General features: G+C 37.1%; 1 protein-coding gene across 1 annotated transcript; it reads right to left on the bottom strand.

The window, feature by feature from the left end:
• Nucleotides 1–1,788: 1,788 nt before the first annotated feature.
• atp7b (ATPase copper transporting beta) lies at nucleotides 1,789–21,207 on the bottom strand. Its single transcript, XM_056266915.1, has 21 exons — nucleotides 20,833–21,207; nucleotides 18,876–19,710; nucleotides 17,776–17,997; nucleotides 17,502–17,665; nucleotides 16,436–16,597; nucleotides 16,219–16,295; nucleotides 15,712–15,895; nucleotides 13,746–13,979; nucleotides 11,960–12,051; nucleotides 11,435–11,562; nucleotides 10,370–10,524; nucleotides 9,150–9,284; nucleotides 8,857–9,051; nucleotides 7,810–7,992; nucleotides 7,397–7,613; nucleotides 6,969–7,106; nucleotides 5,283–5,425; nucleotides 4,582–4,785; nucleotides 4,376–4,493; nucleotides 4,170–4,272; nucleotides 1,789–2,420 (listed from the first exon to the last, which is right to left on the bottom strand). Exons 1-21 carry the CDS (start codon nucleotides 21,010–21,012, stop codon nucleotides 2,192–2,194), a joined length of 4,098 nt encoding a protein of 1,365 aa, XP_056122890.1. The 5' UTR covers nucleotides 21,013–21,207; the 3' UTR covers nucleotides 1,789–2,191.
• Nucleotides 21,208–23,012: the final 1,805 nt, after the last annotated feature.

Raw genomic sequence — 23,012 nt, 5'->3', positions numbered from 1 at the left:
TTGTAATGATGTAACTGCAATACTAGTGACAAATATCACATATACTGTAGGCCATGCTGGGACCATGCACTTTATTTTGTATCTAAAAACTCATGGACAGGCTCGTTTTACACTGCTAACTGTATATTTAATAAACATATCCACTTTTTCTAAAATTAAAGTGTCATACTCTGCAGGACAGCAGCTCTCTAGGGACCTACCCCTGCCCTTTTGTCAACTGTTCAACATTACTGACGCCTGTTGGCCTTGAAATGCCAAATCAGCAGAACCATCTTTGTTGATCCAGGAACAACATTCCAATCAACCAATCAGATTTGAGGGACAAGTTTATGAGTTTAAAGGGGTCATATAATGCCATTTTTGTACAAGCTAATATGATTCTTTAGGGTCTAAATTAAAAGTTTGTAATATACATTAATTAAAAATTCTCATTAGTATTGTAAGAAAACACTTATTTTACTTGGTCAAAAACAGCTGTTTTCAGCACGCCGTTTCAGTGCATATGACTTTAAATGATAATGAGCTTTGCTCACCCCGCCTCTCTGTTCTCTGTGTACACCATTTGTAACACAATAACACAATAACCATAACGCGTTGTTCAGTAAACGTGGGATTATGAATTATATTGAGAACATCATACATAGAAAACATGCCGTAATGTACCCTGAGTGTAAACCTTAGACGCATTCATTGTGAAGCGTGCAGCTAGCGATTTGCAAAGATTAATATATTAATATAAAGTTTAATAAAACGTTACACTCACTTCCGTTCTTCTGGAGATTCAGCAGGAACACGAATATCTGGTACCGATCCTTTTTTCAGGACCAGCTTCTTAGCAAATCCAGCTTTATACTGACCCTCGTTTATAAAGCAGTCTGGTGTGTGAAATGATTCGCGCAAACATGAGAGCATTGACGTTGCTCGTGGGGAATATTCCCTTCGAAAACAAACTCAGCCACTGCGTCTTCAGCGGTTCGGATTTAGGAACATTAAAATGACTGCTGTGTTTGTTATTACACCCAAGAACAGAACACCACAATCGCTTAGACGCCATTCTGGTCATAGACAGTGCTCCAGCATATCAACAATGCGCGGACTATGATTGACAGCTGGCTCACGAGCGAGGGGGGGTCTGTGTTGAAACGCTCGTCAATCAACAATCGTGGGAGGGGCTTCCGACCGTGTGACGTCACACGGTCGAACGGCTTAATTTGAGGCAGGGGAAAACATATAAGGAGATTAAAACAAAAACACTGGATGGATTTTTATCATTTTATGATGGTTGTGTACAGGCACTGCCAACACACATTTCAGTACAATCAACTTGTAAAAGTGCATGTACCATTATATGACCCCTTTAAGTTCACGTCAAGTTTAGGCTTACAACCAGGGTTAGGTCCAACTATCATTTCCCTCGGGGATAACTTGTGGGTAGGGTTAGGAATACATTTTCAGACAGTAATGTTGTTCAAGGATCAGCAAAATATGACCAAAGAACGCGTCTAACTCGGCAAAATCAGGACCTGCACCAAATCAACCTTGTGCTGTACAAACTGATAAATCCATTTATCCATTCCGCCAGATCCATCAATCCAACCAAACCGCCAGAGAGCAACGTTAAATAATCTGATCAAGTAAGCAAATGCTGTTAGAAATTGTTGCCAGAATTTTACCAATGTAAGGGTGCTTACTGTATTCATTTATTGGAAACTGGCTTCTAGATTCTGCCATTAGATGTATAAAAAAAAGTACCGGTAAGGTTATTTTAAAGAAAACAAGCTTTAAGTAATTTTTCATGACCCTTTTAGTACAAAATTAAACTGGTTTTACATGCATGATCATAAACGTGTACATTGCCATTCTTCGGTGCAATAAAAAGAGAATGTTGATATCACTAATCCTGATTCAAATAGACAGCAGACAACTTAAAAAGGGTAAAATTGGTGGTAGACAGCTCACATAATTGCGGTGAATCAACCAACTTGAACCTCTTGCGAAATCTGCATGGGGAAAGCTTCCATCTTCATGCTAAATTCCTGCTACCAAACAACAGTAATTGCAGCAACAGTATCATAAATCTATAGTTGTAAAATTATATAAAAATTGTACATTTTTTTATTTATATGTCGTTCTATGATAAAATATTTCCGGCAAACTGTCATCTGATGAGGTCTACTCTTGGCTAGTTGCTTTACACAATGTTCCTTCCCCAGGTGCTGTATGCTTGTGTTGTGGATGGGTGGGAGGAGTTTGATTTCAGGGAGGAGGAGCCTGAGCGTCTGTCCAAACTTCGGCCGAATGAAAGAGGGCTGCAGGGACGGTTTTCCAGTCCTACGTGGGTGCTGATCTGAGATGGACTCAGACTGAACTTATGACTCTGAGCTCTGGACTCGTACTCCTCCACTGATGTTTTCTTGTAGCTAAAAGAGAGACAGAGAAGGATATTTACAGTGTCATGGGAAGGCTAATAGGAATGATGAAGACCTGTTCCAAAACCTCAATAATATGGGCAGTTACCCTCCAAGACAGTATCCTAACCGAAATGGAGCATAATAAGTTTGAATTATCATTCATCATGTGAAGTGCACAGTTATATATACAAGTTACTTATATTAAGACTTCTGTTTGATTAGCTGATATAGGTTATAACGAGTAACAAAGTGCAGTAAATGGTGAAACTATTTGCAAAAGTGTTTATGAATAAGCTAATAAATTAAAATAATACGATAACAAATTACATTTTGTAACATCGACCAGCATTACAGACTGTTAAAGTAAAGCATTTACAAATGTGGTAAAAAAAAAAAAAATGCTGCGTTTCGAGATGACAATATGTGACGTTCCACTCAAAGCTGTTCTTTTTACGCTTTTACAAGTTGGAATCTCGTAATTACGGCACTTACGACATGCCATGAATGCACATAAAGTTCCTGAAAATTAAGCCAAAGAATTTCGATCGCCCACTGGTGGCTGGCTGCAATATAAATCATAAATCCCGCCATCTCCATGTAATCGAATAGGACACGAGCCAAACTAAAAAGTCCAATTACACTTACAGACCGACATGTTGAGGTGTTTGTTTTTCCAATAAGTTTGTTTTTAGTTAGTTATTTTATGTGCTTGCGATTGAGTATGCGGGAGTATGGGCGGCTCCACCTCATACTGCACAGACTCGGGCTCCGGGTGACATAATCGGCAAAGACCGTTTCTGCAATGTTTTGGCTTAATTTTTCTACATGGGAAGGAGGTGGAAACACATCATCCATCTTTTTTTTAACATTCTATGCTAAAGTCAGGTGTAAGCATTTTGCTAAGCTAACAACTCATGCAAACCATCTTGAGTGATTGTGTGCTTATTTACTGCATATTTAGCCATTGGATTGTGTACTGCTGATGGATGAATGAAACAAGACGGGGATGAAAACAGTCTTGTATTGTAATAATGTAACGCATTCAAGTTAAAAATGGCTAAGTTTGCTTATAAATTAAAATGGGCTGCATCCGAAATCGCATACTCTTTTGAGTAGGTACTTATTTTGAACAAGTAATTACTTCACGACCACTAAAAAAGTATGTTCTATATAGTATTAATGCGTGTAGTATAAATGTAATCTGGACATACTACATTCGTCATGTTTTCATTATCATGTGACCTACTAGCGTCAATTACGTCGCTTCACTACCATTCATAAATCCTTTCCCGTGGCCTCATGGGATAGTAAAGTGTCCATCGCGTACGCACACTTCAGAATCTCGTCACAAGTAGTAGGTCATCCGTGGACTTTTTGCCTAATCTTTTATGAGTACTGTGAATTTGGATGTACTTCTTTTTTCACGTACTCTTTTTCGCCAACTATATAGTAGGGAACTGAAGTATGCGATTTCGTATGCAGCCAAGGTCTGGTGTTAGCGTGTTGCTAATCTAACAACTCTGATGCTAACACACATTTAAGCACATTTTAGGTTACCTAACAAAACATTTTATTCAGTGCAGCTTATAAGGCAGCATTATTTTGCTACACTGTTTAAAAAGCCTTTGTGTCAGGACTCCTATGATGCCTAAATGGGAAATTTTCTTGCTTTTGGAAAAGAGCTATAAAGTGTCCACTGATGCATGCGGGTAGAATGTGAAGACCACATCATGATGGTGTACTGTAGTGTGCACTCACAGTCGCAGCAGTAGAGAGGAGAGCACCACTGAGACAGATGAAGCGGCCATAGCAGCAGAGCCCATCCACGGCTGCAGCACCAGCCCGACAGGCATGAACACACCTGAAAATCAGGCTCAAACCAGTAAACCACATCTATTACTGAATGCACACAGTACTCACTAATGTAAGGAAACATTGGAAACAGTGTGGTTGGATCTGTTTACCTGCTGCAACAGGGATGCCAAGCAAGTTATAAATGAGAGCAAACACAAAGTTTATCCGGATTCTCTGCACTGTTTTTTTAGACAACTCGATACTGGCCACCACATCCAGCAGATCATTCTACATCAACACAAAACATAATTGAATTTTTTTAAAATAGAATTTCCCCTTTATTTCCTGATAAATCTATTGTAATTGGGTAACTCACCCGTATAAGGACAATACCTGCTGCCTCAATGGCAACATCAGTGCCCGTTCCTATGGCGATGCCTAGGTCAGCATGGGCAAGAGCGGGCGAGTCATTGACCCCATCGCCCACCATTGCAACTTTCAGACCTCTTTCCTGCAATTCCTGGACCTTTGCCACTTTATGGGAGGGCAAGACTTCTGCAAACACCTTCCTGATGCCTACCTGTAAAATAAAACAGTGTATTCTGGTGCAAATACTATCAGACATAAAGTCAGGCACAAAATGCAAATTGGATGTCAGAAAAATGGCGGTCACATTAGAGAAATGTTGGTTGCAGATGAAAAAGGGCCATTGTTAATAATGTAGTGATGTATAAAGCACAGCTCACACAGAAGTCACTTTCTAACAAAGCAGCTTTCTGTTGGTCAATGCGGCAAATCAACGTAACCAACTTGAAATTGTTGTGAAATATGCGTGGGGAAATCGCAACATTTCTTGAAATATTAAAATAACGATTTCATCTGCGAAAATGTACAGAACAGATGTAATTATGACCATACCTTTATGAACATACTTCAATATTCTGAATGGTGGTGCTTGTGTGTGAACGACTTGAGTTTGAATCCAGCTTTTGAGCTTTTATATTATTTTCTGTTATTATATGAATTCCTGCTCAAATTTGATTTGGTTCTAGGCAAAATACGTGTATGGATACGCACCTGTGTGGCGATGGCCCGGGCTGTACGTCTGTTGTCTCCTGTGATCATGAAGACCTCTATTCCCATACTGCACAGTGTGTGAACAGCTAGAGCCGACTCTGGCTTTACAGTATCTGCCACAGCTAACATAGCACACAAGACACCTAAAAAAAAAGATAGAAAGGCTGAGAAAAAGAGTGATGACCTTTTGAGACAAAAAAGCTTGACAATTAAAGGAGTAGTTCACCCAAAAATGACAATTATCCCATTATTTACTCACCCTCGGGTCATTCTAGGTGTACATGACTTTCTTCTTTCAGCCGATCACAATCAGAGTTATAATTAATAATCTCTTTAAATAGCTTTGTAATGGCATTGAATTGTGTTTTTGAAGCTCCTAAAAGTGCATCCATGCATCATAAAAGTAATCCACTCGACTCCAGTGGGTTAATAAAGGCCTTCTGAAGGAAAGCAATGGGCTTTTGTAAGAAAAATATCCATATTTAAAACTTTATAAACTATAATTACTGGCTTCCGGCAACAGCCGTGTGTTCACAAGAGAGTCGAGGTCCGGCGGAAGGGTGACTTCTGACCCGACGTATGACATAGCTACTCTTCTCTTATATTAAAATCCTCTGACATTTTTCTTTAAAATTTCCCGTTATAGACTTCTAATTCTTGGCTGGTGTTTTGTTTTGCTCTAAGCTCTGCGCTTCCGCATTCATCAATTCTCACCTAAGCTTACGCTTCGCCTACGTCATACGCCATACATCAGGTCAGAGGTCACCCTTCTATGGGTATATTTCTAACGAAAGCCTTTATTAACCCACTGGAGCCGCATGGATTACTTTTATGACACTATTCAATGCCATTACAAAGCTGGAAAGAGCCAGGATATTATTTAATATAACTCCTATTGTGATCGGCTGAAAGAAGAAAGTCATATGCACCTAGGATTTCTTGAGGGTGAGTATATTATGGGATTATTTCCATTTTTGGGAGAACTATTCCTTTAATAGCTTGATTTAACTAATAATAAATTCAAAATATATTATAAATGGACGTCAGGCGGAAAAAGTATGATACGACCCTTTTAAAATTAGACACACTGGCAAGTTCTGTTAAAGGTGCAGTAAGCGATTTTGAGAAATTGTTGATATTTGAAACCACAAAAGCAAACACGCCCCCTTCCCAAAAGGATCACACCTCTATCTTGATCGCTTCGCCACAAAATTCATGAACACGCTATGCAGCACAGGCACCTCCCCCCTCATGAGTGGACACGCCCCCTTACTGCTGAAATCGCTTACTGCACCTTAAATGTTGTTGTTCGTTGTGTTGTTCTGTTTCCCAGCCATGTGTTCTCTGACCTAGTTTCCCAGTGTGTGCCAGTTTGTTCCTTTAATTACTGATTTCATTCACCTGTTGTTCTATTAGTTAACTCATTAGTTTTCCCTGTTATTTCAAGCCCTGTGTCTCAGTTCCTGGGTCCAGTATTGTTTGCGTGAATGCCAAACGTGGTTGTTATCCAAGTTTATCTCCTAAGTTTTCCTTGTGGATTATAATAAAACACTGTTTAAGTTTCTATCTCTAACATCGTGCGCTTCTCTACAGCCTTTATTTTTAATAATGAATGCCCGTTAGACAAAACTTATTTTCTTAACATGCAAATAAACACAAAAGGTCATTTATGAACTTGGGCGGTACCATCAATGGCCACAAGTATGGCCGTCTGTCCTTTAGTCTCATGGCTGCTCATGGCATCATCCACATCAGATGTGACCTCCAAACTGTTCCGCGACATCCACTGTCTGTTCCCGATCAAAACAGAGTACGAGGGGCAATCTGAGAAAACATATATACATATATCAGTACTGTGTATCTGTCTTCATACACCAAGAGATTCATTCATTCAAGGAAATCTGAGCCACAATCACACTGAAATAAATAAATAGATAAATACATGAAAATACAAAAAACTGACAACAATTCTTTTATGCTTTAAAACTACATAAGCAATGTTAAGTGCTGGAAATATTAATATGATAAAAAGGCCCTTTTAAAGGAAAAGGGCTCTGAAAATGTAATACACAAAGCTCACACTAGGAGGCACCAATAACACACATTTACCTTACCTGACCCTGAATCTGTGCCTGCCACCAAGCTGCTCTCATCTGTGGTGGCTCCTTGGATAGTGACAAGTGGTGTTTGCTTTGCTGCGGGTGTGTTTGTTTCTTGTGTCTTTGGGCTGTTCTGCAGCAGATCCTCAATGTTGGAGACTTTACAACTGATTCCACAGCCTGGAACAGCCTGGAAGTCATGGCAGGAGCCCAGAGTTTCTGTTCCCAACTCCTACAGAGAGACAGATTTAGAAGCAGACAAACAGATTTAGAAACCTCTTTTAACGTGCAAGACAAACAAACATGGAAACAGAAGTGGGTGGTGGAAAACAAGTTTTTTCCTCAATTTTGGAGATGTGTGTACGGCTGGATCATGTGATACTGTCCTGAAGTTTCAAAGTTTGTTGTGTGTGGTGGCTTTCCCAAACCTCTTTGCAATGCTTTGCGACAGCTATGCCCAGTGGATGTTCACTGCTGGCCTCAGCGGTGCCCACCACAGCCAGAACCTTCCGAAGAGGAAGCCTTGCTCGGTCCCACAGAACCAGTACTCGGGTCACCTGCGGCACACCATTAGTGATGGTGCCCGTCTTATCAAACATAACAGCCCCAACCTGCAGGAGCAGCAGGGAAGAGAGTCCAGTTATAACAGACAACCCAGTGAATCCTAAAAGAATCTCTGAAGATTTTTGTCTGAGCTAGATTTATAACTGCATATACTATGTCTCTATAAATATGAATACAGATACTATACAGTTTTAGACATAAAAATAGAATTTATATATAATAGATGTATATTTCAAATTATATTATAAATGTATTATATGTTTATTTTATAAATGATGCCTGTAGATACCATATATTTTGCTGGATTTGTATATATTATGTATCTACAGTATACACAATTTGTGGTCAATATGTTTTTGACCCATTGTCTCTTATGCTCACCAATCATACATTTATTTGATCAAAACAGTAAAAAAAAAAACTGATATTGTGAGATATTATTACCATTTATAATAACAGTTTGCTATTTGAATATATTTTAAATATATAATTTATTCCTGTGATGGCATCATTACTCCAGTCTTCAGTGTTCAGGATCCTTCAGAAACAATTCTAATATGTTGATTTGGTTCTCAAGAAACATTTATTATTATCAAAAATGTTAAAAACCAGTTGTGCTGCTTAATATAAACATTTCTTTAAGGATTTTTTGATGAATTAAGTTAAAAAGAACAGCAGTTTTTGAAATATCATTTTTTGTAACAATATAAAATTCTTTACTGTCACTTTTGATTATGTTAACATGTCCTTCCTGAATAATTGATCATTCTGACCGACCCTAAACTTTTGAAAAATATATACAGTATATACATACATAATAAATACAAATCCAGCAAAATTCCAATACCGCTGCACCCCGGGATGTCAGCTTAATAAAAACAGACTTAGAAGGAATTAGTGTTGAGCATTGCCTTGTGGGCCATCTCTAGGGGTTCTCCTCCCTTTATGAGAATGCCATTCTGAGCGCCCACCCCTGTGCCCACCATTACAGCAGTAGGGGTTGCCAGACCCAGAGAGCAGGGGCACGCAATGGACAGAACTGTGATGGAGGCCTGGAAGGCAAAGCGGACGATCACATCTGTTCGGGAGATGTTTTGCTCATAACCCTGTAGAGTTCATACTTAGGTTAGAGACTTTTTCTAGTTTTTTTCTTCTCGCACACATGCTTGCGTTTACACACAGTTGATGAATTACTGTAACTCACAGGGAAATACTTTGCCACAATGTCAAAGTCCAGAAAGCCAATGATGAGCCATGCTACCACTGTTAGCAAGGAGATGACCACTATGAACGGAACGAAATAGCCACTCAATCTGTCGGCTAACTGTTGAATCGGTGCCTGCCAAAAGAAGAGGACACTTATATCATTACAACAATCTAAAGTAAGAATGTTTATATTTATAACAAATATGTAAAAAATTAGGTTCAAGTAACAGATTGAGCGGATGTTATTAATTTAGTGTTTAATTCTCTTCTGTCCACACAAATGTCCTTATAAAATGCCTTATATTTATTTGTCTTTGAATTTAATTAACTACATACACATTTTTTAGATTTATCATGAATAAATATTTTAATAGATTATAAGACTAAGTAAAAATTAAAGTGTAAATTAAATAGGAAGGTAAATTTGTGCCACGACTGGGCTTCGGAGGAACACGAGGTGCGTAGTCTTTATTAAACAAAACAAGAGTAAAATCCAACAACAAAATAAATCCAAACAAGAGAAAAGCAACCTAAAGTGTGCACTTAAACACAACCAACACCAGACAACGAACAAATTAAACTGAGGGCATATAGTTTCCGAATGAGGAAAAAAGGTGTGTGTAATCAATGAAACAATGAGTAACAATGGCAACAGATGAAAACAAAAGGCAAACACAAGAATCGACGATAACAAACTAAAAGTCCTTGAAAATGAAACAGAAACACAACAGAATCGTGACAAATTGAAAGTAAATAAAAAAGGTTTTTGTCTTTGTTTGTTTTTACTTATAACATGGATATGTAAATTATAGTTTGACCGGATATTATTAGTTTAGAGTTAGGCCTACATTTCTTCTGTTCACACAAATGTCCTTATAAAAATGCCTTTTATTTAATTTTCCCTGAATTGATTTAACTGCATACATTTTTTTGTATCATTTTTTTATTACATTTATCTACACACATGTACATTACCATGTAACATAGAAAAACTACATAAACATTTTTAGATTAATCGAATAAATATTTTAAAAGACGGCAAGCCCAAGTAAAATTAAATAGGAAAGTAAACTTGCTTTTGTATGCACATGCATGTCTATTTGCAGGTTTTCTTTACTCTCGGCCTCTTATTACATTGCTGATACCTCTAAAGGCAAAGGTTTGTTTGCACACATGTGCGAGTGTGTTTGTATCATGTTTGTGTACATGAATTACTACCTTTGATGTCTGTGCCTCTTCCACTAGTTTGACTATCTGGCTGAGAGTGGTCTCTGACCCTACATGTGTGGCTTCCACTAGTAGAGCTCCATGAGCGTTAATAGAGCCTGCAATCACGCAACTGCCTGGTTTCTTAATGACCGGCATTGGCTCTCCTGGAATGATAAATAGACTTTCAGTTAGGATTTCCAATTCTTAGGATTCATCTGGCAGCTTTGGACCAATATAATGCTAATATAACTAATGAACATGACAGATCACTAGGAAAAAGCAGAAGGTGAAGCCAGAAACCAAAAATCATACTTTGAGCAGGCACTCATACTTACTCACATATGAAAAAATAAAGGGATAGTTCACTCAAAAAGGAACATTCTGTCAGCTACAGTTCGTTTAGCTACTCACTCTTATGCCATTCCAGACCCATAAGAATTTTGCTCATCTTCAGGAACTCAAATGAAGATATTTTTTATGAAATCTGAAAGATTTCTGTCTCTCCATTAAATGTCTATTCACACAAAACTAGGACGCTTCAAAACATTATGTATATGAATTGAGCAGTTCAATCCGAGTCTTCTGAAGAGAGTCTTCTGAATAAACATTGATCAGCGGACATAATCAGAAGCTCAACCAACCCTGCTCAAGCATGCTTGAGCTTCCGTGACCAAATTTGAGTTTTGGGTACCGGTAAATAGTCTTTCAATAGAGGGACAGAAATCTCTGCCATTTCATTAAAAATATCTTAATTTGTGTTTTGAAGATGAATAAAAGTCTTATGGATTTGGAACGACATGAGACTAAGACTTTTTGACAGACTTTTCATTTTTGGGTGAACTAACCCTTTCATTTTTCACCAAAGGTCATATGTGTACTTTTTATGTTAAGACACTTTCTCCTATCCAAGCTTAATTATGCAAAGACAACTATAAGCACACTGCACCTTTAACTTAAAATCACAATGACGTTTCTGAATCACTGGGAAAACCTACAAAGTATGTACTATGACACTGTTTACAAATTTAACATCCTAAACCACACAAACCCCCACTGAGTAAGTCAAAGTCTTACCAGTGATAAGGGACTCATCTGCCATAGACGTGCCTGCGATGACCTTCCCGTCAACAGGGAACTTCCCCCCTGGTGCCACCTTTACCACGTCACCTCTCTGCACCAGATCCACAGATACCTGCTCTTCGCTGACACATGACAGGAAATTGACAGTTTCATTTTGCATACGTCTCATGCAACACAGCACACACATCAATCAATACCATCCAGTATTCAAATTCATGCCAGGGGTGCTCAATCCTGCTCCTGTTGCCTCACACTTACAGCAGTGCTCCTAGCCTGTCAATCATTTTGTGTGTTCAGGTTTGCTGGCATGTCCTTGGAGGGTGTGTTTTTTTCCCCCACAGGAGTCAAGGTGTTCATTTTGACAACACTAAATTTGATACATCTACTGTAAATAAGAAGGTTGATATCATGACCCCCGCTATCAGTCATACCTGAAGTATCCAATTCACTTATGAGCAAACCTGAAATATGATTAGTTTCATATCATGACTTCGGTAGACTCTAGAGAGTGAACTGAACCTGATGATGATGTTGTCTCGGCCCAGGGACACTATAGTGGCATCTGTGGCCTGAAGTGACATGAGTTTAGCCAGAGCCTCAGAAGTTTTACTCTGAAAGGACAAAATAAAGGCAAAAATCATGGGGTTTTATCTCATTCTGGTAAGAATGATGCTCAAATGGTACGATCACATAAACAGTCTGACCATATAACCTTAGATTTTCTGTTTTCTGTTTCACAAAGACTGCTGCATCATTGCAATAACAATAACCAACTGCAGAACCATATGTTACACCAGTCACCAATACACTTATAACTCCCAAATATCAGCTTTTTGATTCCACGCGTTGTCCCGGTTTACAAGTAAACCAATTACCCAGCAACACAAGTAGTATATTATCATCTCATGCAGTTACAGATGCAGAATTTTTCTGTACCACTTCTGCACAAGATGACAACATATTTTTATCATTTTAAAAAGAGTCAGAGTTTGCAATGTATTTCCTGATAGAACACAGGTTAATGTCTTTTAATGCCGGGTGAAATCGGGGTAAGGGGCAAAAATCTAGCTGTGTCGATCGGTTTATGCTAAAGCCGTTTATGATCTTAGTCCGATATATGAAAACAAGTTAATTTATTATGCATAATCGTCTTAAGAACATGCATATTAAAATCCTATTTGAATAAATTATTTGCTGCCGGTTTGTTATATCGGTATAATCTATTTCAGATAAATGACATAAAAAAAATTCAGAGAGTTTTTGGATAGTACGCTAACTTTTATATAGCACAGCTTTTGTACTAAAACGTAAAAAACGTAGGTACGGCATTATCAAAACACAAGTTTCAGTATATTTTGTGGCTGTTCCTGTTACTGATTAAACTAGAGAGTTCAGAGCAGCTTGGGGAATTCATTTTGTCAGCAAAGAGCCATTCATTATTTCAGCATTTTTATGACATAATGATAGCACTAATTTGAAGCATGCGAGTGAATCCATTACAGAGAAATTACAGCACCAGACATAATAAACAAAGGGTCATACAACCACTGCTGCCGTAAAGCTGAATGCATTCACATCCCACAAGATGAACATAAATAATTGTAAAACAATCTATTAAATCAACGTTATTTGGTATTAAATAAGCATTTTCTGATACAATGATTTTTGTTGCATGTAAAAAGCAAATGCATGTATAAAAATGCATGTAAAAAGCTATCAAAAACCTCAGTGTGCAGGCCAATAATGTGATACATGGCCTTACCGGCTTGCTAATAAATTAGGTTGTATGGAAAATATCAAGATAAGTGTATATTAAAATATGGAAATGACCGCCAGTCAAAAGCTTACTAATTTCCTCATAAGGGATATTAATTTTGTTATGCATCCAAAACAAAGTCTTTTATACGGTAACATCTAAATTAACTGGCTTTATTTAAACTTTATTTCATAGACTAATGCAAAATATATTATAATGACCATTTTTTAACATACTACATTAGGTTGACACCAACAAAAGACATTTTTAAGGGTCAGATCACCTAGAATTATCTCTTTAATCCCCATTTTCTGTTTTGGGTCTAAGCGCCGGTTAATATCTCAAAATACACCCTTGCTATTAGGGTATTAGGCTGATATGCCATGAATTTTCCTAATTTTATATGAACTAATTAAAAACATTCAACTTGATAACATGCTTCAAATATCCCCTAAGATGTGCTGCCTCTTTTACCATTGTCAGAAACAGCATAATTTTGTCACTGCTAACTTTACTGTCCTAAAGAGTGATCATTTGATGTTTCTTTACCTTAGCAACATGCTCCAGCCAGCGTCCTAGAGCGATGAACACAAAAAGCATCGGAGGCGTATCAAAGAATGTCAGAGGACTCTGTTTGGCTCCTTCAATCATGGCCACGATCAGCACAATGAATGAATACACGTATGCAATGGTGGTTGCCAAGACAATGAGCACATCCATGTTGGCTACACCATGTTTTAGCGAACGGTATGCTTGTATGTAGAAGTATCGGCCACCTAGAAACTTAATGAGATTAAAGAAGAATCAAAAAAAGAGAGTAAAATACTATTAAAGATTCATCGGCTGTCACTCAAACTATTATGTATGACCTTTATATGATAAATATTCACAGTAAAATATTAGGCCACCGAACATAAAAAAACATTAGTAATGACTACTAAATCTGAACCACTAAACATCTAATCAATACAATCGCTGACTCTTTATTCACATCTGTGCATTAAACCAGTGCATGTTCCAGTCAGTCTCTACATTAGTGGTGGGAATTGTTCAGTGAATCTTAGATTACATCCAGGCCAGTGGGTGGCGACAAGCGACTTTTACATGCGAGTTAATAATATCATTCACTCATACAATTAATTCAAAAACTTCATTCATTCAGGAACGAAACTAATGAGTCATTAAATCATTTATTCACTAATTTGTTCCAAAGCTTTGAGTCGAATAACACTGAAGATTGGAGTAATGATGCTGAAAATTCAATAAAAGACATTTTAATATTAAAATATATACAATTATTTAAACTTTAATAATATTTCACCATATTACTATTTTTTACTGTATTTTTATCTAATAAATACCTTTCAGAAACATTAAAAAATCTTAAAAGCCCTAACGGTAGTGTATACATATTAGATTATATACATATATATATTCTTCTTAATCATTATTATTATAATTAAATAATTAAATCTAACGTATACTAATTAAACTACAGTATGTGACGCTACACTAAATCATCCTTATTTCAGAGTAACAAAAATGACATGCCTGTTACTGTATAAGCAATCATTCTATGCCCACATATTGTGATGGCCAGGATTTAAGCCACACAATTCTATGCAATCATCTTTGCATTGATCAATAAATAAAAGGACATTACTATATTGGTTTGGTTTAAGATCTTTATTTGTCATTGTACTGAGTCAGTGCACGGGCTTAGTTATTTGGCTTAAGGTAAAACATTAAAACCAGTTAAAATTCCTCTTTGGCTAAAATGTGATTTATAATAAGATAGCTCAAATTGTTAAAGTTCATTTTGTAATTAAAATGACTTGAAATGTTTTGTATCTGGTGTGTTGTGGGAATGGACCAGCCTAGTGACAAACAGGAAGTTGATCTGTTTTATGGGAATTCTAAAGGAAATGAGACTGTACCAACTTTGATGTATTAGAGGGGACATAGGAAAATGTGATGTCTTGATCAATGTGATTTTTGTTTAATAGAATTCTTTTTGCATTAACTAAAATGTATCCATCCTCTAAATTTAGTTAAATGTAGGGTTTGTGTTGTTACTGCTGTGAAAATGAATATGGTTTTGTTTCCCCTTTTTGTTGTCATGGTGCTGGCCACCTCTTATAAATTCAGTGTATGTTTTGTCTAGAGAGGGTTGTTACTTTACTGTATCCTGGGAAAGGTGGTGTTGAATTTTTGTCCTCTGTCAGTTTGAAATTTTTAAGCACAATTATGTCCTTTTTGAATACTGGATATTTCCTGTGATGTAACCTGAATGGAATACAATTTTTGGATATTCTTTTTAACTGTTACAATTTTGGGCCTTTTTCCTCTCTAATGAGGCTTGATCACCGTCACAATTGAAGACCACTTTGCTCCCTGTTTTGTGGCGATGGACTCATTTTTTTGTGTTGTGATTTGCTAAGGCTCATGGCAGATCCATCACACATATAAATAGGCCACTATTAATATACACTTCCATAACCTGCAGTGGAGGTACCTGAACAGGTGTGCAGAGCAGGAAGAAGGCCAAGTTAATGATGGAGAGACCAGGTAGGATGTTCTGGTCCACAGGCATGGATCCACCATGCTCCTTGTGTTGACTGTCCATCACAATCATGTAGATCATCAAACCCATCACTGGGATCCCAAACACCAGGCTGAACAGAAACGAATGCTTCCATCTGCAGGTATAGAGCATTTACACCATTATACAGAAATACACTGGTTTCCATATTTTATGGGGACTTTCCAAAGACATAATGATTTTATTACTATACAAACTGTTTATTCTATCCACAAACCATAACCCTACCCCTAAATACAACCCACATTTTAAAAAAAGAATAATTTTGAATTTAAAAAAATCCCCACAAGGACAAGGATATGGCCATCTTTGTGGGGACATTGTGTCCACATAACGTAGGGTCTACCTTGACCACACACACACACACACACACACACACACACACACATAAGAGAGGTTAAGATTGAAAAAGATACTTGCTGCCGAATTTCCGCTTGGTGGTCCAGTGTGTTGTTCAGTCCCTCGTTTTTTATTAAAGACACACCAAAACCCAAACCCTATAGAAAAGGAGAGAGTGACAAATCGACAAATAAAATGAGCGAAAAGGAATAACAACAATAAATGAATAAAATAAAATAACACTAATATTTAAAAAAACTCATGCTTGTCAATACCGGTAATAAAAATATAAGTTTACCTCAATAATTCGAACGATATCCCGAGAGCCTACCAAATCCGAGTCAAATTTCACATGAGCTTTGTTTGTCGCCAAAGCAACAGAGGCTTCCAGTATTCCCTTTGTCCTTAAAAGTTTGCTCTCGATGTTATGGACACAGGAAGCGCATGTCATACCGGTGACCTGATGAAATATCAGTCAAGACTGAAACAAACTCAGAGGCCTATAAATTACAACCATACTTTAGTTGAATTCTACATCAGCCTTTCATTACAATTTCCATTTCATCTCTCTTCCCACTGGTTTATATATATATATATATATATATAAAGAGGACAACTTTGGCCTTTCTTTCAAATATATAATGTTTTGCCTTTTGTGGAGATCATGTTTCTTGTAAATACAAGAACTTTTTAATTCAAACAGTGAAAAATGTTTGAATACATTTATTGGGTGGGGAAAGATGACTTGCGATTTGGCAGATATAAAAGGGTGAAAAAACCCATAGACTGCAATACACTTATAATAAATAATAATAATTTGTGTGATATCGATAAATGATATTATTATGACTGAATATTTATTTCTTGTTTCAAACAACCAGTGTATAAAAAGATATTTTAATTGAAAGCTGTTCCTTTAAGTACTAATAAAAAAGACTCAATTTAATTGGTAATGGCTGTTAGTCATATTGTTTTAATAAAAATGACTAATAATTTAGAGGTAACAACATTTTTGAGAATCTTGTGATAAATGTTTTTATAAAAATATTAAATACAAAAAATAATATCTGTTTAATATATATATACAGTATATATATATATATACGTTTCCAATATCTAAAGAGAATGACATATTTATACCCTTTTTTTCTTCTTTTTTTTTTTTTTACATATTATGGAAGTCAATGGGGTCCATCAACTGTTTGTTTGCCCATATTCTTCAAAATATCTTCTTTTGTGTTCAGCAGAAGACAGAAATGCATACAGGTTTGGAACAACTTGAGGGTGAGTAAATGATGACAGAATTTTAATTTTTGGGTGAACTACCGCTTTAAATTATAATAATAACACTGCCAGACACTCACAGAGAGATCCAAGACGCCATCCTGGACTGTATTCTCTTCCATCACTGAGGCGCCAAACCCCAAGCGAGAGAGAAGTTGGACGATCTGTGCTGGGTCCAAAAGCCCGGGATCATACTTTACCTCTGCCTTTCCACTCATCAGGGCGACTAGTACGGATTTAATACCTAGACAATCAATACACATACAAATCAAACCACTGTTGCTTATTATATGATATTGATAGCAATTTAAATACAGTTCAAAAAGTACTCTTAATCCTGAATGCCATTTTTACCTTCATGTTTCAACAGGTTTCTCTCAATGTTGGCCACACAGGATGCACAGGTCATTCCTGTCACGTGAACAAAACATTTCCGTGTCTCTCTTCCCTCTGAGCCACAGAGGTTATCTTTGGTGATTTCACTTAGTGAAGATTTGGATGTGTGGCCTTGTGAGGGCAGGTGTTTCACACCACTTGACATCTGACTGCTTGAAGGAACTTCACAAACTCCAGAATCTTTGAAAGAGATAAATAATTGTGCACAGTATGGAAGACATTTAATGTGCATACTGAACATAAGTGAAGAATTATTTATAATATTTTTTACAAAAATTTTTTCTTTCTTTTCTGTAATATTTATTCTTTTAGCCAGTTATTTTATCATTGATGCACTATTATAGTTTCTGTTAATATTATGAATTAGATCGCTGTTATGAATTGGATCGCTGTTCTTCTCACACTACATGACTGTCTGAGGCACCATTAAAGCCGGGTACACACTGTACGATTTATAATAGTCCTTTACGACTGTCGCTTGTCATAATGTAAGAACATGATCCGTTGAACATGATCCATGAACATGAACGTGACACGTTCAGTGACGTGAGCTGCATTTACATGTGGGATAGAAATGGTGGCTAGCAAAACAAAATCAGTCATTAACATAATAAACCTGCTTGTAGCTTGCTATAGTATATATATACATATATATATATATATATATATATATACTATAGCAAGCTACAAGTAAATATTTTTTAATGGCTCCATGTTTAAGGATCACAGTTAAAAAGTAATGAACATTTCCGAGAGAGAGAGAGAGAGAGAGAGAGAGAGAGAGAGAGAGAGAGAGCAGTCTACCTAAAGCCTCTGTAATCCGATTAACTCGCCCACTTTCCCTTTTAAAGGTTGCCATGTCTGGGTTTTGAGACATTCAAGTACACTTCATGTTATTCTAGAATGGCAACCTGTGTGATAACCAAGGAAACCATTGTTCTGGACAGATTTTGCTGGCAGAGAAGAAGCCACTGTCTAGACAAGATATCTATTAGTGGTCCCTGTGAGAAAGATGATCTTCACTGTGTGAGATATGTATTATAATATGTATTCACTACCTTGATCCAGCCACGCTTCAAATCCCATGTCCTCAATTGCTGCTCGCAGTTCTTCTGGACAGGTCACGCTGGAGTCATATGTTACAATTCCATTCTTTTCCTGTAAGCAAACTTTTATGGAGCGTACCCCAGCTCTCTGGGACACAATTCCCTCTATGGCTTGAACACAAGAGTTGCATGTCATCCCTTCAATTCCAATGGTGACACCCTGGAGTGGAATTTTGGTGGAATTCAGTGTAGAGTTCCAACCAGGAATGGAAACCCTAAAATTCCCATGTGGAATCTCCTCTAAGAACCCTTTAACTGTCTCCAGGGTTAGCAGAGATGGGTCGAATCTAAGGTCCACACTTCCTTTTTCCAAAGAAACGAATACAGCGTTCACACCTAACATTCCCGACAAGGTGTCTGTTATGTTCTTCACACATGAGCCGCAATGCATCCCTTCTACACCCAATGTCACCTCAGACCAATCAGTCGTCGAAGGCAGTGGTTGGCTTGGCAAGACCAGAAGTGAAGCATCAAATCCCATATCCTCAATATGTTTTCTCAAATCCTCAGGTGTAACCTTTGCAGGGTTAAACCTCAGAGAGGCTTCTTTATCGCTCAAAGACACCTGGACTGCAACAACACCTTGAAGACTTCCAATGCGCTCCTCAATAGATCGAACACATGATTGACATGTCATTCCCTGCACCCGGATCTTCACCTCAGTCTCCTCGACCACTAATTGGTGGCCCAAATTGCGTTTCAATCCATTGGGGCCCTCCGATTCATAACCAAGATTATCAAAAGCATGTTTTTCAGGGGTCCAGCCCTCCTGTGGACTTCCTTTCTCCTAAACAAACAGAGAAACTGAGCATAAACGTATTAGCTTACAGATATTACATACCAGTTTAGAAATATAATGTATGTCGCTTTGTATCATTGACGTGCTTCTACCTTCAAGGCATTTGAAACATTTATTAAAAATTTTGAACCCAATAAATTGGCTCTAAATCTGAGGCTCTACAACAAAGCACTTGCTACATACACACACAGAGAGAAGTATTAGAGCAGATTAGTAAAGGTTGTCTGACTGAACAATCAAATCACAAGACTTGGAATTTACTCCGCCTATTTTACTACTCAATGACTTTTACATGATTACAACTGAGTGTTGATCAATTTTGATCTGAAGTGCCATTTTTATTTGTACTCTATGCATTTTTTATGCAACAGGCTTTGATCGAAAGAGCTAAAGTTTCTCTGTGGCCAAAAGAGTCAAGACTGTAAAATGTTTTACAGTGGCAATAATTGTTGCCGTTCATTCTTTACTTGCTATTTGTATATTAATGTCATTGAATTGGACATTTAACCTTCTAATAGATACAAATGTAAAAGTCTAGAAGTTAATGCTCATTCAAGAAATGGAAATATATAACCTATATTATCTATGGGCCGCTAGTTCAAACCTTGGCATTACATAATTAAAGATCAAAGTAAGATAGCACACTATTTCAAACAAAGCATTTCAAATTTATAACTCAAATAAATAACTATAGACGTATGTTTAAAATAAAAATACATTTATTTGAAATAAAAAAACAAAAAGAATGGATGGACACTTTGTGCATATGTCTATATTTTAAGGCATCTGTGAACTTCAGGACAACTGACTTCACACATCCACAAAAATCACTGCAAGACCAATTAATGGCCAAAAAGCATAAGAGAAGTTACTTCTAAAGTTACTAGCACTTTAATATAACCAAATGAAATTCACAGAGTTTCGTGTAGCAAATTTTGTGTCCAAATTTTTTGGCCAACTGTATAATAGCCTACATACACAGACAATATGTGGGCTATTGTAGAAAATAAACACTTTTTTTTTTTTAGATAGGCCTATTTTAAACAGTTTTTTTCTTCTTAATTAAACTTTATGTAAGCTAATGATCAAATTGTTATGAATGAAACTAACCTTATATTCCTTCGGTCCATCTTTACTATTTTGTGAGGAAGAACAAACGCAAAGGTCCGGCCCGCAGCGGCACAAAGGTTTGCAGTCTTCCATGCAGAGCTTCTCCACACTGACTGGCCCATTATCAGGCGACTTTGAGATAAACTTGGCAAGATTACTGAAAGGACTGAGTTTATTCATTGTAGCGGTGTTCCAGTAGACCTAAGACTTTACTTTAGATTACCCTTCTTTAACCAACAATCGAAAAACAAAAAGCGCAAGTTTGTGGCATATCGCTGCTGTTGAGTGAAAGGATTGTCGTGTGGCGTGACGGTCCGTGCGCATTTAAATCTCCGCAGGTTTTGCGCCCCGCGTGTCATCGCGCGCTATGGATTTTGCACCCGTCACTGCCGGGCAAACTTTTGCCTGTCACATTTACTGTCAATGATTAAACTGAATGATGTTACCGAGTGCAAAACTAAAACAAATAAATGTTATTCAGTTCCGAGCAAAGCACACCACTATCACGACATGACTTCCATGTGTTTCCAAAACTTGGCAGTTGAAACAACACTTCACTGTAGACCTCCCGAGTCCCAATGGTCCAAACAAGGACACCAAAAAGGCTGTCTTGATTAAAATTATTTCATTAATTAACTTAGTAATCTTGAAGCTAATAAAAGTACAGACATATTTCACAAAAATAATCTGCATTTTGATTGAATCAGTTAATGTAAGCTCATCATTCCGTACATGTTAAATTAGTTGATCAAGTATTTTTGGGGGGCTGCTACCTTTGACAACCTAACAGTGTTTTGGGCCTTAAAGGGATAGTTTACCCACAAAAAAAAAATCATCACTCACCCTCGTGTTGACAAAAAGCCTAGATTAAAGGGATAGTTCTTAAGTTGTTGTCCCAAACCTGTATGAGTTTCTTTCTTCTGTTGAACACAAAAGAAGATATTTTGAAGAATGTTGGTAACCAAACAGCTGACCGACTCCATGTTTTTTCCTACTATGGAAGTCAAAGGGTGCCGTCACTTTCAGGTTACCAACATTCTTTAAAATATCTTCTTTTGTGTTCAAAAGAAGAAAGAAACTCACAGGTTTGGGACAACAACTTAAGGGTCAGTATCCCAAAATTAAATAATTACTTACTGAGTCAGTAAGTAATGACATTATTTAATTTTGGGGTGAACTACCTTTAATCTTGACTTTTCGTTAGCCGCCCTCAACAACAAGGTTGCTTGTTTTTATTCCGAATATGCCTATCCTATCGGTTCCAGTTAGTCACTTAGTATTTTTGATTCAAAATAAATGTGATAATTGAGGGATTCTTATTCGTTACACAAAGAAATTTCCATCTTAAAATTGTTAAAAGTTAGATAAAATCACTCGAAATCAACCTATAGACTAATGTAGAGAAGAGAAGTAAAATGTTTAGGAAATTTCTGTGGTGGTTTTTCTTGCTATTTAGCGTTTTAAAACAAAAATATAATCTGGGAGAGCTAACATCGAATTAATAACGACTTGCAATGCAACAACTTACTGAAATATTGAGAGGAACAACAAAGCGCCAACCAGCGGCGAGCAAGTCAAACACATGCGAGACATGATGCAGATGTAGTATTTTTGTTTTCCGCTAGGGCGCACGCGTGCTGCAAAATCTGTGCAGATGAGAGGCACTGCTGATCTCATTTACCCACGGAAGAATTGCACATGATTATTTACATTATTAAAAGGTAAATAAACGTCTATATACTTTATCCTTTAAACTACTTTAGAGTAAACTAGACGTACCACATTTAAGCTATATGAATTCTTTGTTGTAGGCCCATAGAGTGTAGACCTATCAAAGTACCATGGTATTAAATATGGTGATAAAAGTACCACCACAGTACTTTTTATAAGGGGTCTCAGAGTGTCTTTTATGGTTCAACGTAAATTTAATAGTAACTCTAACAGAAATAATAATAAAAAAAAAAAAACCTTTCTCAAACCTATTTGGCCTAGCTTTAGTCTGAAGTGCTGGCCAAAGAAGCTTCTTAAATCTAAGAAATTACGCCAGATTTTACCTTACCCATACTGTACACCAGGTGGATCCGTACATTGGCTTTAGAGTCATAGAAGTATATGTCCACGTTGTGTTGCGTTGCTTAGATGAGTGGATATAATCTGACCTCTCACATCACAGTCACATG

Source organism: Rhinichthys klamathensis, unplaced genomic scaffold (assembly GCF_029890125.1).
Source record: "Rhinichthys klamathensis goyatoka isolate OS25496 unplaced genomic scaffold, OSU_Roscu_1.1 h1tg000254l_1, whole genome shotgun sequence".
Lineage (NCBI taxonomy): Eukaryota > Metazoa > Chordata > Actinopteri > Cypriniformes > Leuciscidae > Rhinichthys > Rhinichthys klamathensis.
The sequence above is the reverse complement of the archived record's forward strand: the minus strand, read 5'-3'. Positions and strand labels throughout refer to the sequence as shown.